This window comes from Crocodylus siamensis, chromosome 13, assembly GCF_052110815.1.
Source record: "Crocodylus siamensis isolate JL-2025a chromosome 13, ASM5211081v1, whole genome shotgun sequence".
Classification (NCBI taxonomy): Eukaryota; Metazoa; Chordata; order Crocodylia; family Crocodylidae; genus Crocodylus; species Crocodylus siamensis.
The window spans coordinates 15,181,446-15,198,393 of NC_143407.1; the positions used below are offsets into that span (position 1 = coordinate 15,181,446).

General features: G+C 45.1%; 1 protein-coding gene across 6 annotated transcripts in view; it reads right to left on the reverse strand.

The window, feature by feature from the left end:
- Positions 1 to 16,948, reverse strand: part of STX1A (syntaxin 1A) — a 295,171-nt gene that overhangs the window by 32,913 nt on the left and 245,310 nt on the right. For all 6 annotated transcript variants that reach the window (XR_016438975.1, XR_016438976.1, XM_090026130.1 and 3 more), the window contains exon 6: positions 10,570 to 10,678. Coding sequence is in view for 4 of the 6 variants with exons in the window: in XM_090026130.1 (XP_089882256.1) it covers positions 10,570 to 10,678 (109 nt within the window). In the remaining 2 variants the exon portion in view is untranslated. The remainder of the gene's footprint in view (positions 1 to 10,569; positions 10,679 to 16,948) is intronic.

Sequence of the window (16,948 nt, forward strand, 5' to 3'; positions counted from 1 at the left end):
AGGAGGCCTCATAGGGGCTCCACGGCAGTGTGGGGACCCCGGCGCCGGAAAGGGCATGGCATTTTGGGGTGCACTGACCCCAGCCCCCAGGGCGCGGACATTGAGAGCCCCCAGAGCGAGGGGCAGAGAGGAACCCCAGTGAGAGAGTGAGGGGATGGTGAGAAGCCCCAGAGCGAGGGGGGGGGCAGCGAGAAGCCCCAGGACGAGGGGGCAGCAGGAAGCCCAGAGAGCGAAGGTGGTAGGAAGCCCCACCAAGAGGGGGCAGCAGAGCACCAGGAAGGTCCTGGATGAGACAGGGCAGTGGAAGCCCAGGGAAGTCACGAAGAGGGCCAAATTTACAGCAAGGTCCAGGTTAAAAACACATTAGTCCCATCTGCAAGGCCTGGGCTGCGGTGTAGGGGAGGAAAAGGAGCTGCACATGGCGTCCCCTGGCCACCGGGGTGAATAACATGGGCAGCCCCCGCTAATTACATCAATTAATTAATCAATTAAGATCAAGGCATGGCAGGAGAGTAAGCAGGTGGTTGGCCCATAACAGGGGGGCGGAGTCACCAATAGAGAGGCTCCAGTAGAGATACTCCTGTCACAGGTGGCCATGAAATCGTCAACTTCTATTACAAACAATTTAAATTATTTTTCCTTATGTAGCACTAGTATATAAGACGCACCTTGATTTTAAACCATCTCTTATGGAAAAGTACATCTTAATACAATAAACTTTAAGCTTAATACTTGATTCTGCTTTCTGAATCAAAGATGCTGTCACTACCTATGTAGATCTCTTGCTCCTTCAAAATAATGTTGCTTGCTCTACTGTAAGCCTCAAAGGACAGGAAGTTAAAGACATATTCAATCAAAGAATGCACGGACCTTGAATACTGAATTATAGCACTGTAGAGATTTTATTTTCCTTCAAAGTGACATACCACTCAGCCAGTGACATGAATGGTTTGGCATAAGGAGGAAAAGGCATAGTGACAACCAAAAGCACCTACCCAGAACCTTGAAACATTAAAGAAAGAGATTGCTTTATAAAAGGAGAAATCAATAAAGTGATATGGCTTAATAGGAATGTAGCAGGGGCTCAGGCACAGGACACCTACCAGGTGATGCAGCATCCAGAAAAGCTCCTCCTGGCCTGCTTACCCAGGCTGCAAACCGGGAGGACGGCCAGACCAGGCACGGAATGAGGAACAACTGGGGAATGTGGCACGCAACAGCCATGGGACAGTCATTTTTGGGGGGGAGCAAGTGGGGCCACATGTATCACATTTGAAGCTGCTGAAGGTGGAATGCAGGGGGAAAACACTGGGGAAGCTCCAGAGGAGTGGAGCCACGTGGAAACCCCCTCCCTCACAAGACACAAGATACGGCAGGCAGCAAGAGGCAAGTAGCTTGGCTTGAGGGCCACGAGAAGCTGGGCTGGCCCTAGTTGGGCAGCACCCAGGGAACTGGGAAGGGAGTAGCCAGAACGAAAGAACAAGGCTGGGGAACAAGCAGGAGGGGAAGGCCTGCAGCAGCAAGACCCCTCAGGCTTTCAGAAGGGCTACTACACTGGTTGGATTAACTCACCAAATGGGCAAGGCAAGCCCAGGTTTTGTTTATTTGTTTGGACTGGTGGTGCTTAAAGGGTGAACGCCTTGGGTGTTCCAACTTCAAGAGGCAATGCCGGAGGCAAAGGAAGTCAGAGAGACTACAGTACAAGGCTTGACAGAAAAGGAGTAACATCTGCTATGGAACATCTTGTCTGGAGGGGTGTGGGCAGGGTGTAGGGAAGGAGGAGCCCTGCAAACCATCCAACAAGACTCTCCTTAACCCACATGGTGGACTACATGGAAAACCAGGTATATTCCCATTCACCATATCACTTAAGACCAAGGATGACAGGTGAACCCGGGAGTGATGAGAACGGGGAGTGGGGCCGTCAGCTAATACTTCTGGCACCAGAGGGCCCTAGCCCTTGCACCAGCTACAAGGGAAATACTGTCTATGATGTGAAGAAATTATACAACTTTCTTTTAAGAAAAGGATAAAAGGAATAAGTTATATGCCAATGCCATTTGCTGGATAACCATGTTAAAGAGAAAAATGCCAAAAGACTATCAAAGCAGCTGTGCCACTGAAAGAAGAGTACTGCTCTCTTCCAGCAATCTCCTAAACAAAACCAAAGTCACCCTGGGAGACCTCAAAATTCTGCTGAATCTACAGAAGCTGTATGAACTGAGAAATGCTAAGAGATACATTCACAGATCTGTTGGCAGACTTTCCCCTCTCACACAGTTAGCGGGAGGGAGCAGTGGTGAGACCTTATTTTAGAGATTCTCTTGTTTTTTCAGTTCATTCATATTAAAGTGAACTTTCTTGTTTTTATCCTCTTTCTAGCAAGACCACGGGGAAATATGTTTTGAATTTTAACTAAATAATTCTACATACAAGTTCTTACCTTTATTAGGCTAAATAAAGTGTCCCAAGAGAACTTCAAATAGCACCTAAACAATTGTTTTTCATGTTTAAAAACTAGTCTTTGCTGTTTGAAAGTGTGATATCAGAAAGGACCATATTTCAAAAATGCCTTAAGATAAGGTCATGCTCACTCCTTGGGGTAAAGAAAAATTATCAATGGATGTTTCCTACAGTATATTAAAGAACTGATAACTGAGGAGTATATCCGTGAAACAAGAAAGCTTGGTGGTTTGCACTGTACCACAGTATAGCTGTTGCATCTCTAACACGTAAAAGACTGAATGTATGTTGCATGGGCAGCACAGGCCTAGTCCATTTGCTCTATCTAAACTTGGTCTGGGAAGAAAAAACTGTTTTATTAGTTCACTAGGATCTACATGGATCATTTGTTCAGAGCCAAATAGCCTGGTCTGAGATATATTGTCCAAGACAAAAATGCACTGACAACTAACCCAGCATTATAATTAGGGAGTTTGAAGGACTCAAAGAAGAGTTAGCCTGAGTCCAGGGCCAGATTAACGCATAGGCAAACTAGGCATATGGCTAAGGCCCTGAGCTGCGGGGGGGCCCTGGTCCTTCTCTCTGTGGTGGTGATGCGAATGGCCCTGTCTGACTCCCTTCCCCTCCCCTCCACTGGCCTTCCCACTGTGGCAGCTGTTTCCTAGAAGCAGCTCCAAGCCCTGCTCCCTGCAGGCAGCAGTGCTGGGGTGGGGAGGGGGCGGTCTTGACCAGCCTGGGGTCTATGAGTTTCTTTGCCTGGGGCCCACTAAAGTATTAATTTGGCCCTGACTGATGCAAATCATTTCCAGAATTGGCCAAATCAAATTGGTTCATTTCAGCTTTCAGACCTCCCTTGGCATCTCAGCAAATGCATAAAATATCCCCTCCTTCTTGTTTTTTACCTCCTTCTACAAAAAGCAACTTATTGGAGCAGATAAAGAAGTGCATGTGAATTTGACTTGTCAATTGTGCTTACCACAGCAATGAGACTCTCTCAGAATGAGAAATTGTTAACCCTTCTTCTTTCTGCTTCTAAATCATCCGATCTGTTGTAAAAATTTCAAGCAAGTTTGTTCCAGGAGCCAGGCTGTATGTCTACATCTTAAATAACAGGCTAGCCTGACAATCTGCAACCTGTTCACTTCCTTTGTTGACACTTTGTTAGAGCAGGAAAAGCTATTGTATTTGGATCCTCAATCCAACAAGAAAATATACTGTTAAAACATATGTGAATATGAGTATGCATACACACACTTGCTCATTTACACTCACTCAGCCAGAAGATGAAGAAAAGCCCTGGTTTAAGTTATTGTGAAAGCACTGGTGAACCCTTCATGCCAGAGCAGAGATTGGCAACCTACAGCCTGTAGAGTGACTGGATCCAGCTGGCAAAACTGGGGCTTCAGAGGTGGGGGGCTTTGCCTGTGCTGTGTTATACCCCACCACAGTATATCACAATGGGTGGGAAGGAGCTTTCCCTGTGGTGTACCACAGCTGGGTACTGCAGCAGACAGGTCTTTTCTGGACCCAAGCTGCACCATTCCAGCCTGCTGCTTGAAAACATTACCAACTGCTGCTTTACGTATCAAGGCTAAGTGACCCTTGCAGAGACCTTTATGCAGCTCCACCAACATAACTGGGAATGTGGGGGGATGCAAAAACAGTCACCACTGCAGCTGGCTGCGGGCTGCAGCTTCACCGCTGGCAACACTGCGTCATGTGGGGCCACTGCCCAGAGCATGGAGCTGCCCTGTTACCTCTGCCCATCTTTCAGAGTAGAAACCAAATTAGATTTAAAATGTAATTTCTTGAAACAGACAAAATGGGAGAGAGGAATACAAAAATGTCAACTCCCATCACAAGTAGGGCATGCTGTTCTGACTTCAGAAAGCGTTAGTTTGAGGACGGTTCCTAACTGAAGATGAGTCAGATTGTCCTGATGCAGTCTAAAAAGAGCCCAGCCCAAGCAAGAGACTGGATGAGGAAGAATTTGTCTTGTTGTCATGAATTCTAGGACACGTGTTACTAAGTCTCTGTGACATCTGGTGCCTTGCCGATTTTTGTAGCAGTGTGAGAGTGCGGGTGGATTGGCATGTGGATGAAGAGCAGGTGAAGCTGTATGAATTTATCTAATAAAGAATACAAAAAGCTGCTCTGGAGTGATTAGAGAGCAGGCATGGGATCAGTTTCAATACAAGGACTGGATTGAGGGCCGGAGCACTAGACAAGAGGGCCACAAGAAAAAAAAGATAGTTTCTAAAAAAACATCAGTAATCCAGTGTTTGTGGGACATAAAACAAGAAGAACGAACCAGAAAGGAAAGGGGCCAAGACCACAGAGGTCCACTTCTGGAGAAGCATCCTTGAGTCATACTAAAAAACCCCTCCTGCTGAAAACAGTACGCTCCATATCCTACGACAGGCATGCTGCAGGCTTGGAGCAGACACTCTACAGTAGCTTTCCTTTAATAAGGGCTGTCTGTACTGCTTAGGTACATGCCATGACTCCCTCAGCTGGTGACTTTAGCATGAGAGCCCTGCCCTGAGGCGCTCACCATTCACCATGACTGCTTGCTCTCACTAGTTGGGGTAGAAGGAAAAATCGGACAATGGGACTAAGCTCTGGAAGACACTTGGCAGCCAGCCTCCCTCTAGCAGAGAGATATTTCTGTATCTGTCCACCAACTATCTTTCCTCTGAAAAGTGAGAGGAGGTGTGAGGAACAGGCTGGCACTGAGAGAACCAAGCATGTGTCTCAGAGCTCAAACGCAAGGAGGCAACGCTTTCCCTGACTGCCCCAGTTTTCAGAGCAGAAGGAAACTGCAGACAGGAACTCACTGGCTCTGCTGGTTAAAAGGAAACCTAAGCCATGTTTCTGACGAAGCTGAAGAAATCACTTCGCTTGTATATCCTACAACATGGGCTAGTGGCTAGCCTTGCATGTAGATCCACTGGCACTTGTTATACCCTGGGTTTGTTGGCTGAAAAGGAAGTTTAGGGATGTAATCCAGCTCTCTACTAGCTCCGTGTCCTGGCCAGGAGTCTGCTTGAAAAGAACATTTTGAAGAAATTCCTGAGCTGTAAATGCTCACAGGAAACTGTCTGTTCATCTCAGCTGCTCCAGGCAGTGCTTCTGACCATGAGGCTGACTGGGGCTGTTGCTTTGTTAACTTTTTATTCACAGAGGGGGTTTTTGCAGCTATGGAAACAAGCTTTCCGTGAACAGTGAGAAATGTTCCATCAAAGCTTCCCCAGCTAGATTCACTCCTGGACACTGCTGCTATACATACATTTGTTCCAAATCACTGTCCCAAGCAAGGAAAAATAGCTCCTGGCTTTTCTGCTAATTAATGCACCACAATGCCAGTCAAGATGCATACATTTCTTTCGAACTGGAGTATGTTTGCCACAATTTGCTTAGGGATGTATGTGTTGCTGCAGCTCTTGGGTTAATTTTGACTGCTCACATGGCTGATGAGTCAGTGAGGACCGAGTGTCACTGCCCTAGAGCTTGTCCACATTACAAAATCTTCTTAACACAATATATTCATACTATTACTACACAAAACATAGAAAAGTCCTAAAGGGGAAGAAATGTTCCTGCAGGATCTGCTTTCCATTGACCAGGGTAGCAGACTTCGACCATAGGCCCTTCCTGTGAAGGGGGCATGTGCTTTGCATTATTCTAGAGGCACTTCCATGTCTAAACCACCTGGCAGATTTCTTTAAGAATTACAGCCTGATGCTCTGAGGAATTCCCCTCACTCACACTGGCTGCGGGTGAGGAGCCAGGCTTCCTGGAGGAGGATGACGCTCTGGTTTACCTGTGGAAATGAAGCTTTGGACTGTGTTTCTAACTGCTGAGGTCTAGATCACAAAGTACCTGTGATGCTTCTCTGTCTGGGGGATTGCTCCTGAAAACTCTCTTACCATCTGATTGCTATGAGATAGCACTGCTTCCCCACGACAGCCAATGGCGGCAGGGCTTTGTGCACTAGGGGCTTTGAGGTACCTTCCTCTGTTAGGATCCTGCTGCTCCAATCAAACACACTTTTAGATAGTGTGGGGGCTACCATATGTCATGGGGAACAACAGCAAGCCCAGTGAGGGAGGAAGGGAAGGCAGCAAGGCTGCTGAGAAGAGAACAGAGACTGTTGCTTCAAACAAGATTTCAGCACCAGCTGGACCAGTTGGCAGGGAGAAGCCCAAGGTGACCCCTAGAAGATGCTTATTTACTTCTGTGTGAGCTCCCTGGGCCTACTGCTCACTAAAAGATCTGAGCCTCTCAGGTCCCTCACTCCCCAAGGTTGCATCTCCATGGGGAGTGCTCTGTTGATCCAGAACACCAGTACAATACTTGGCAAAGTGCTGGTAGTGCAGATGTAGTTCACGCTAGCAAAGTGCTGCTCTGTGCTGGAAGACTAAAGCCATGCCCGCACCCGAGTGAACTGAGCTCTGGCAGTAACCATGTGACTTTGCTTTTCCTGGCACAGCCATGCTTTGTGCTCCAACTAACATCATTACAGCAGAAATCTGTGCTATGAACAAAGGCGGAGGGGTTTGGGAGTCTCCCTAGAATCAGCTTGTTGCTCTGGTTGGAGGGGATGGTACTACTTGCCAATAAGCACAGTGACTACAAGATTTTATACCTGAAAACCATATTACCACTGTGGTAAATGAGGTATTGTTTCCCCTTTCAACACTGAGCTAGATGAACCATCCAGCCACTTGACAGCCTTTGCCTTAGGCCTGTGGGCAAGTAGTGCTGGGTATGAATGAGGCTGGCCTACAGACAAGGAGTTCTCCGGAATCAAGCCTGCAGCTAGTGACATTTTTACAGCAGGAGAAGATGATGCCAAAGAAGAAGTCACCCAAGACCGCATCCCTAAGCAGAGTATTAACCAGGTTCAGGGCTGGAGTATTAGTCTGAATGCTGATGAGCTGAAGCTCAGGATTGCTGAGGTCTGCTACACCGAGGAGCCGTGAACTTCTGAAGAACTCTGGCTGGACCTTGAAAAACAGACACATTAAGGAAATACTGAAGAAAAAGGAGAAGGAGGTCCAGCAATTCATTGGAAGGGCCAGCTATCTTTCCAGTTTAGATCTACCCACACCCAAACAAGCTGAAAATGATGCAGCAAGGGAATTCCTACAGCAAGCATTTGAAAGAGCAAAGAAACTCCTAAGCAAGTAACCAGTCCTAAAGCACTCCAACTCTGCAGGACAGCTGGAGCTGCAGCATGATGGCTCACAAAGAGACCTAGGAGCAGCACTGATGCAAAGCTAAAAGCTCGCATCATTTGCAAGCAGAGGCCTGACAGTCCTAAGAGGAGATATGCTCAGATAGAGAAAGCTGCCCCTGTCTGTGCCTTCTGAAACGGAACAATTTTGTCACTTTACCTTTGGATGCTGTAGGTGAACATGCAGTCTGATCACAAGCCATCGTGAGTGTATCCAAGCGACTACAATGTGCATCAGTACTGAGATTGTAACACTCTGCGGTGAGGATAAGGCAATGCCCAAGAAGATCATTGCTAAGCAAGGTGCCCTTCCAGAGTACTGTAACAGGAGAGTGAGTTTATAAACATGCTGTAATAATTTGGAGTGTCTGATGGGAGCCTCCAGGCAATCCAATAAAGTAGTAACCACAATGGGGTGCTACAAGCACCAAGACAATTCACAGATATTGGCTAGCCAAGATCTAAAAGAGCAAATACCACTAAAGGCTCCCCCCCACTTCCCAACTACTATGCAAGTGAGGAGTTGTGTGTGCAAGGCAGAATTTTGTTTAAAAGGCCTGGATACTATTCCTAACAGATTTGAGAGCCCATGTCAGGAGACATACTTCACAAAGGTGATAGTGGCTGCCCAAGACAAAAGACAAGCCAGGGAGTGCTTATGCTGTCCAGGGATGCACACCTAATTAAGACTGTACATACAGCAGTGTAAAGTTTGCCAAGAGTAGAGTGATGGACAAAAGCACCATGAAATAGCAGATATCTAGGATGAAAACATGGTTCTCTCATAAGGGAATATATGTTGGCTGCAAAAAAGGCGGCACAGACTCTGGCTAGGGTTGCTGCTGTCACAAAATGTAAACACCCGTTTTGCAACAAAAGGCTGTTTGCCTGAGTTTTGTACCACCATAAAAACTGCACTCTAGTCCAGACCTTTTTAGATTTGAGGCACCCTCAGAAAATGCCAGCTCTTATTTTTTATTCTTTTTCTGACTACGTAAAAATAGAGCAATTCTACTGCAAAGAACTCAGCAAGACCACAACAGGTCACTCTGCTTTTGACACTATAGACTTCTATTTGAAATACTGGAGTTTATCTTATAAATCATGCCTTCACACTTAACAGTGCTAACTTGCTTGACACCCCAATGCATCCCTGAGAGGATCTCAAGGTTCCCAAGGATGCCACAACACCCTGGTTGAGAATTGCTGCTCTACTCACATGCAAATACCAAACAAGCTTCTAATGAGAATGACTGAAAGTCTAGATTAGAAGAGAACTCAAAATCTTCTACCTGCTTAAAACTGAGCATAAGGTTCATGTTTCTCCTATAACAGTTTAGTGGTACTGGGAGCAGTAAATGTCCTGGGATCTTATATCTCATTTTGTTTTTCACATTTATTTTGAATATACTTTTCAGTTCACCTTAAATGGAAGTTGGCATGGAATAAATGTCAGATTTTGCTCCTACCTCTGGATCTGCCAGCTTCATATAAATGTAGAAAAATGTAGAGGTTCAGTAATCGACATGGCACAATCTGTCTGGATTCAAAATTAGACGCAGAAGAGGAAAGATCTTTTCTGTTCTCCCCCCTTATGGCTTTAAAATAAAATACAAAAGCTGGGCTGCTCACTAGCAAGAGGAATACTTCTACTTCTGCTGATGCCTGAGTCACAGTGCATAGTCACTGGTTCCAGAGCTGCATTGGCTATGGCCTCAAAAAGGACCTGAAACCCCTTCTTCAATGCCTGGGATGACAGAGTCCTCTGCCTTGAAAGCAACCATGTCCTTTCACTGCTACTTTGATACTAGAAGAAATGCAGAGATGAGCAAAAGCAGTTTTGGAGAGGATGCCAGCTTCACACAGACATTGGCGAGACACCCCAGCAAGACCCAACAACTCAGCTTTCTTAAACGGGGCAGCTAATTAAGCAATAAATATATCACTGAACCCAATCCACACACTGGAAGTGATTCTCTTCTTGCTAATTTAGAAGGGATTAATTGACGCTTATGCATGCCTCTCTCAAGCACTCTGACAGCCTGCTGCCAACATGGAAGCAATTACAGCGTGTGCCAGGCCTCACACGCCCACACTTGCAAAAGAGGGTAGCACTGGTGCAGCCTCTCCTGTTAGCATCACAAAATAAAGGGCCTCCCAGCATGCCCGGGGAAGATGGCAGCCTGTGAGCAGGAAAAATGCTGCCAAACATGGGGAAGAGTCTAGGGCCTGAGCCAGGAAACAGCTTTATTTTCCCCTTCCACATGCTTGCTATTACCTTGTAGGGTACTGAAGTCACACTTCACTGTCTCCCCTAATTTCAACTGCTAGGGCCAGCAGCTATGGAGCTGCCATGTCATATGGAGTCCGACTGGCTGAGTGATCTCAGACTGGGGATAAAGTAGGAACTATGCATGTGAATGCAAGGCTCAATGTTCTCCCTGGTCAGTTTAAAAGGTTACTTCACCCCTCAGCAATGGGTGGAATCGTATTTGTTGGAGGAGGTCCATAATGCACTGGAGTCTATTCCACCTGACAGCGAGTGCTAGCTCTTCAATTTTCTATGCTGGCAAATCACAGAATCAGTACGCTTTCTCCGTGAGTAGCCTAGGGGGACAGAGCACGTGTTCTAACACACTGTGACTAAGGGTTGGTAAATGAGCCCAGAGACCCTCTTCTGTCACTTGCCAGGTGAAATCCAATGCAAGTCAACAACAAATACATTTTGAAAACATGACTGTTATCACATGAAACGCTGAAATCCAGCACCGTTTTAATTAACAGACAATCAATACCAGAACCTGACTGCTGACTCTGGGCACAGGAGCTCAAGCTGCCTTGTTCTGCTAGTAAGTGATTTTACTCACTGATTTCCAGTTGCCTTTGAATCCTCCCTTTGCAGCGCTCTCTATAGTCAGACTGCGTGGCGTTGTACTCCGACATCACCTCCACGAACTTGCGTGATAATGTGGAATGCTGGAGAAGGAAGAACACAAAAAGTTGTTTTTTACTTAGTGCAGCATGGAGAAGGACAGTTCTTCACTAGGGCTTTTGTTAAGGTGAGACCTTCACAGATCTGAGCTGAAGTAGCTAAAAATACCTCCACCGCAACCATATTTAGCCTCTTCAGTGACATATCTATCCTGACACCATGACACAGATGAATGCTGTTCAAAAGAATTCCTCCGTTTAATCTGCAAAAAACTACAAGCAGGTAACATCAGACAGCCTGCCACAAATACAAGTCAGCCAAAGTGCAAATCTGAAGGTATTTCACTTGCCTACCCAAAGAAACATTGCGTTTGTCCTAGGAGACTAGCATTTAGCTAGGTTGACAAAAATAAAACATCATGGATCTGCTTTAGAAGTGAGGATCACATAAGGGTAAACACAGAACCAAGCCAAATATCATTCAGAGTTTACTTCTGACTTTTTCAAATTCCCCCTAATCCACTGAGATTTGCTTGAGTAGAAAGCTTAGCAAGAACCTTGAGGACTGAGCCAGAATGGGTCTAGAACTATAAATTAAAGATGCATTTTGGAGCATTTACCAATAACTGGCATTGCTAGAACTAAACATAGAGTAGATTAATACTGAACTATCAAAAGGAAGATTGCTGGCCCTCCTGGGCAGCTGTGGTGAAGAAAATATTCATATTTGAACAGCAACTGAAATGCATCTCCTGAGCTATTTTTAAATGGAGCATAAACTCAATGGTATTTTACTTGCATGTCAAAAGCAATCTATTATTTGTTCAGGGAGAATACAGCTTGGCAACATTGACATAAAGACAGACCATCACTGAGCTGACTTGAAACTGAGGACACAAATGCATGCTTTTGAATTTCACCATCATGAGGCCAGGAGGTAGGGGCACAGTCTCAGGAGCTGACAAGTTAAATGTTTGAGCCCCAGATTACTACTTCACTTCCAGCTGCAAACCAGGACACTGTGAGCAGAAAGAACCAGGGCATTTTTCTTGCCTTCTCTCCCTTAGCCTAAGGTGCTTATGATAGAGTCAGTCCTCACAGGAAGACAGATATGTGAAGGTAGGTCTCAAGTAGATGCACAAAACTTTGGCAAGGGGGAGACAGATCTGAGAACACATGAGACCTGTAGCTCCTTCAGTAGGGATACCAGCCGAATAAGTAAAAGCCAAGAACAAGGAAAACAAGACCTAGTCTCTTAAGCGGCTGCTCAGTCACTGTAGTGGCAGTGCCCCCCGGGACCACCTGGGCGGGTGACTAGTGGATGGGTGCTGCCGCAGCTTGGATGCAGCACCCAGCCCGATCCAACTGTTTCCTGAGCCTGAACTGGGGCAGCACCCACCCACTAGCAGCCCACCCAAGTGGCCCCAGGGGATAGCACCACTGCAGGGGGAAGGACCAGGACTCCCCATAGTTCAGGGGCCACTCGGCCTGCTGGCAGCTCGTGGGGTGTGGGCAGACTCCATAGAACAAAAAAAGATTGGGCCCCTTACTGCTTCTGCCATCAGCCCATCTCTCCCACAGCAGGGGGGAGGGGGCAGGCGGGCGGGAGTTGCTGCAAAGCTCTGCGGGTCCCTTTTAAACACCAAATATGTTTTACACCAGACCAAATGGATGCTTCTTTCTAAAAAGACACCTAACCCTGCCTGACCATTAAGCACCAGTTGTGTGGGTGCATAGCATGATGATAACTACATCCCCAAGCATGCTATTTGCTCTCTGTTTGACAGAGAGATTGGGATTGTTCTTCTGAAATCAGCCACCTTTCAGACTAACTACAGATGTAGCAGAACAGAACCAATATGCTCTTAGTGAGATTTTTTTCCATTTTACAGGGAACTGTTCCAAAACAACTGAATAAAAATTAACTGGAGCTTAACTACAATACAGATACTAACCACATCTCTACCACCCCAGCACTGCAGAGCTATGACCTGCTGTTCATACAAGGGACAAAGTTTGGGTGTGCAAAAATGCTGATTCTCTGGTTCCAACTGAAATTTTCAGAGTCCCATCTGCAACCATGCATGCAACAAATTTTCTATGCACTTGTGTTGTGCAGGAAGTACTTGCATGATTCTTCAATAAGGTAAGTTATATGGTATTATTTCTCGAACCTGCCAGTCACAACTGACACAACTCGAGCAGTGACTAATACTCACAGAGGTTTAAGCCAATAGTAAACAAATTAGAGAAAATTGTGACTGGCTAATGGACATGCCTCAAGCAGAGAGAGAGTTTTCATTAACTCTTATAATACCTGTGAAATGAGTCACAGACAGGGAGAGAAAAGGGCCAGGAAGCAACTGGAGGCAGAAAGAAAGGGAAAATAGGCAAATGATTGGAGAATAGACCACTGATAAAAAGGGGAAAAAGAGAAAGGCATGCAGGGGAGTGGAAAAGAGAAAAGGGAAGAGATGGACTCAACAGTTCAGGCAGAGAGAGACATTGTTCTTGTTGTAGCATCAGATGGACCTGGATGCATTCCATTACAGCAGATCCAATTAATCAGATGCCACTGGGGCTGCTGTCTTGCAGGATTGAACCCTGCTGCTCCCATGGCTTCAGGGGCCCAGTCCTGTGGGATAATGGCCCCAGGTGCTATACCCTGACCTGGGGCACACATCTCTCATGCCCCAGCCCACGTGTGAAATCCCCTGCAGGAGACTTCTTGTGGTGCAGGATAGGCCAACAGACTTCCCCCGCTATAAAAGCATCATACACTGTGACTACTCTTGGTTGCACAGATGTTTTTGGGCACTTGGGGTGTGACATGGGGTAGGGATATCTATTTGCACCTGACTGATTAACAACATAAAGGACAATTTTGAATCTCCCACAGAGTGTTTCCACGTTAATTTTCTGGGAGCTGGTGACATTACTGGAACTGGCATTTCCGTGAGTCAGAACTAAACACGCCTAGTGCCATGGGAGGGTTTTTCAAATATGAGTTTGAAGAAGCACCAAAGAAAATGATAATAATAGTTACTGTTCCCCAACATTGGATTCCCGGCAGCAATCAGACGCTTGGTTTCATGACAAGATTATGCTAGGTCAGCTGTGCTACAGGACATGTAAAGACCTGGTTGCAGGTGATCCAGCCTAGTGAATAGACCACTAAGCGAGGGCTAGAGACAGAAGCTGGGGGACCCATGGGCGTGCAGACGAGGATAGGTGCTAGAGTCTAAGTTACCAAATCTGCGGGGCGATTCCAGAGGCAGAGGCCAAGTCACAGGCTGACTCTGGGCTCTGGAGTCAGGGACCAAGTTCACACATCCAGGGGAGGAGTCCAGAGGCAAAGTCCAAGCCACCGGCTGAGTCAGAAACCAAAGCTGAGCCAAGTTCCTGAAAGCCAGACTCCAGAAGGACAGCCCAGCAGGCTCAGAAGCCAAAATACCAAGAGCACGAGATCTAGAGAGGCTTTAAAAAAATAAAACTACAAAAGTATCACATGCTTCAAAACATAACAAGCAAGAACACCCCTGTAAACTGTATCTGTATTATACTGCCACAACACAAACAGACATTAACCATCCCCTCTGTACCCACCCCTCCTATCCCGCCCCCACCAAAACACTGATATCTCGTATATTCTCCTTTCTATGCTTAGGCTGACTAATAATGACAATAACTATAACATAACATAACATAATCATCATATTTGTAGACCTCAGGTGACGCCAACAATTTTCCACACCACATAACATGCTCCTTGTAGCTACATGCTCTTCAAGCTACTCCATTCCCACCACCTCCCACACCAGTATACAAAAGCAACTGTTAATAAACAAAAAGAAAATGTGTCCATTTTCCTCATCCTTGTCCATCCGACATGGCTCCCAGCTGCCACTTCTGTACAAAATAAAGTGCTCTGCCAGGCCTCGCCTGCCTTCTCTTTCCCATAGTGGGCACATTTGTGGCCATTATACTTATTTAGTTTTCTCACGCCTGCCTTAAACAGCCTTGGGTCATAAAAGTCTAGATTTTAAACACCAACAAGTTCCACATCATCCATAAACTTAAGTTATGTTTTTGCAAATGGGTGCATGTTTGGTCATCTGTAAAATTTTTAAGTAAGATGCCATACAGCATCCCTTCTTTGGTCAGCCACTGTCCTCTGGCACTCACTAGATTTGTTGCCCAGCTATGTCCTGTTCCTCTTTACCAAAAGATGCAGCATTAAAACAGGTGCAGCTCCACTTTTGCCAGCCTATATTTTGCCAAGAAGGCAGTGTCCTATACACACAGGCACAGACTTGATCCCCTATGTATCTTCAGTTCCCACAACATAGTTCTGGTAAATACCATGCAAAAAGTGCAGCCTTCATCTCCTCTACCACCGTTATCTGGGAGGATGCACTCACCGGCTTTACATAAACAAGTATTCATCCTTGGAGCTCCCATCTTAGATGGTTCAGTCCGAGCTAACCTTTCCCTTTTGGACTTTCAAAAAAAAGGTGCACGCGTTACTTTCTGTAATCAACACGCTTGCTATCATGATGGCAGAAAAAACAGTCTTGTGGACAGTGTTATAGGAGACAGAATTACTTTCATGGTTCTCATCTGTCCCCCACGCATGTCCATGAGTCCAGAATCACCTGTACTTCAGCAGTGGTCTTTTCCCATGCCTCCTCTCCTGTAAATCCCATGTCAAAGGGTATTCTCAGTACCTTTACCTCCATGCTAGTGACTGCCACCCTTAACCCATCCATCTTTCCCATATTTACTACCACCATGCACGCACTTTTCTTTTTGTTCAAGCACGTGTCTGTAGCTTCCCCATATTCCCCCAGATGCTTCAACACCCTCTGCAGTGAGAGCTGCTGTAGTATTAAGACCAAGTGTCACTGATGCACAAAGAAGTTCAAACGTGTCCTGAGTGCTGGTATGCATAACGTGGTTTCTTTCAATGGAACCCCAGTTAATTTGCTTAATAAGGCATTAGAGACCAGTTTAAAGAAATATTCAGTTTGCTGTAACAGAGTAAAGCACTTCATTTTCAAACTTAAATCCAATTTTTCTTCTGCACCAGTCACAAACCTCATAATAAGAGTCCTTTCAGCTAGCTTCAGGTCTGACACACTTGCCTCATGCTTAAGAAACTAATTGCCCTACCTGCAATTAGGAAGACCAGAAACATGTGGAGAGTCTTTTTTTATTTGAGCCAGATTTAAAAATCAGTAACCAGGAAATCTTGATTGAAATGAGTAATTTTAATCTTGTTTTGCATTTTTGTCTTGTTTTCCAAGACGATTTATTGTCAAGCGGCTGATAACCATTCAAACATGCTTATTTCCAGTCCACTGGAGCTGTTTAGCAAATAGAAGTACCAAATTTAGCACTTCAGGAAGACACACTGTACTTATACACTTAATTCAAGTAATTAAATAAGTTGACATATTTTTCTTGTTCTTAAATAGAAATTGCTAGAAAATGGAGTATGCATTTATTTGCAAGATAATTTTTTACTCAGTGTTTGTGGCAAGCTGTATTTGAATGAAAGCTAAAACTTAGTTAAAAATTACAAATAATCCAAGATTCAAAAGTTGTTAAAAATAAATATGTCTAAATTTTAAATAACCACAATTTTTACCCATCCTGCGGGACCTGATATCTTTATAAGCTAGATAGGTTGTTGACTGAATTTCTCATGAATAATTCAACACCCACAGTATAATCCACAGGAACACTGCTTGCTTCTTGCACACCTCTAAAGTGGAATATAAAGTTACTTCTGCTGACAACCAGAATTGAACACATTGCTTTTCTCCCTATTGCCTCTTATTTATGGCTTGCTCACAGTAAAAGCTTGCATGGATTTTAATTAAATCAGTGCCAACCTCTGTGTGGACACAGTTAGATCTTGGATGAAATTTCTCATGCAGACAATTAAAAAACTTGACATGAATTTAAACTACAGTCAGTTAAATCAGTCAAGTTCCTGCATAGATATACGCTTTCCAGTTTAAGACAAGAACAGTTTTAATGAGACCCAAATTAAAAGTGTCCCCCTAAGGGTTTGTACTATTTAAACTACAATGGTTTTAAAACCCATATTAAATATTAAAAATGTTTACATAAATTTTAGAGAGTGTGCACACACAAAGTTATGCTCACTTATTATTGCAAGAGCTTAACTAAAAAGGCGAATTTCTGTGCATAGCCAAAGGTGAAGGCAGATAGAGCTGATCAGTTACATCAGTAGCATAATGATGGTGGGCAAGTTGGGTATGAGCCCCATGTGCTACCTAAGCAGAG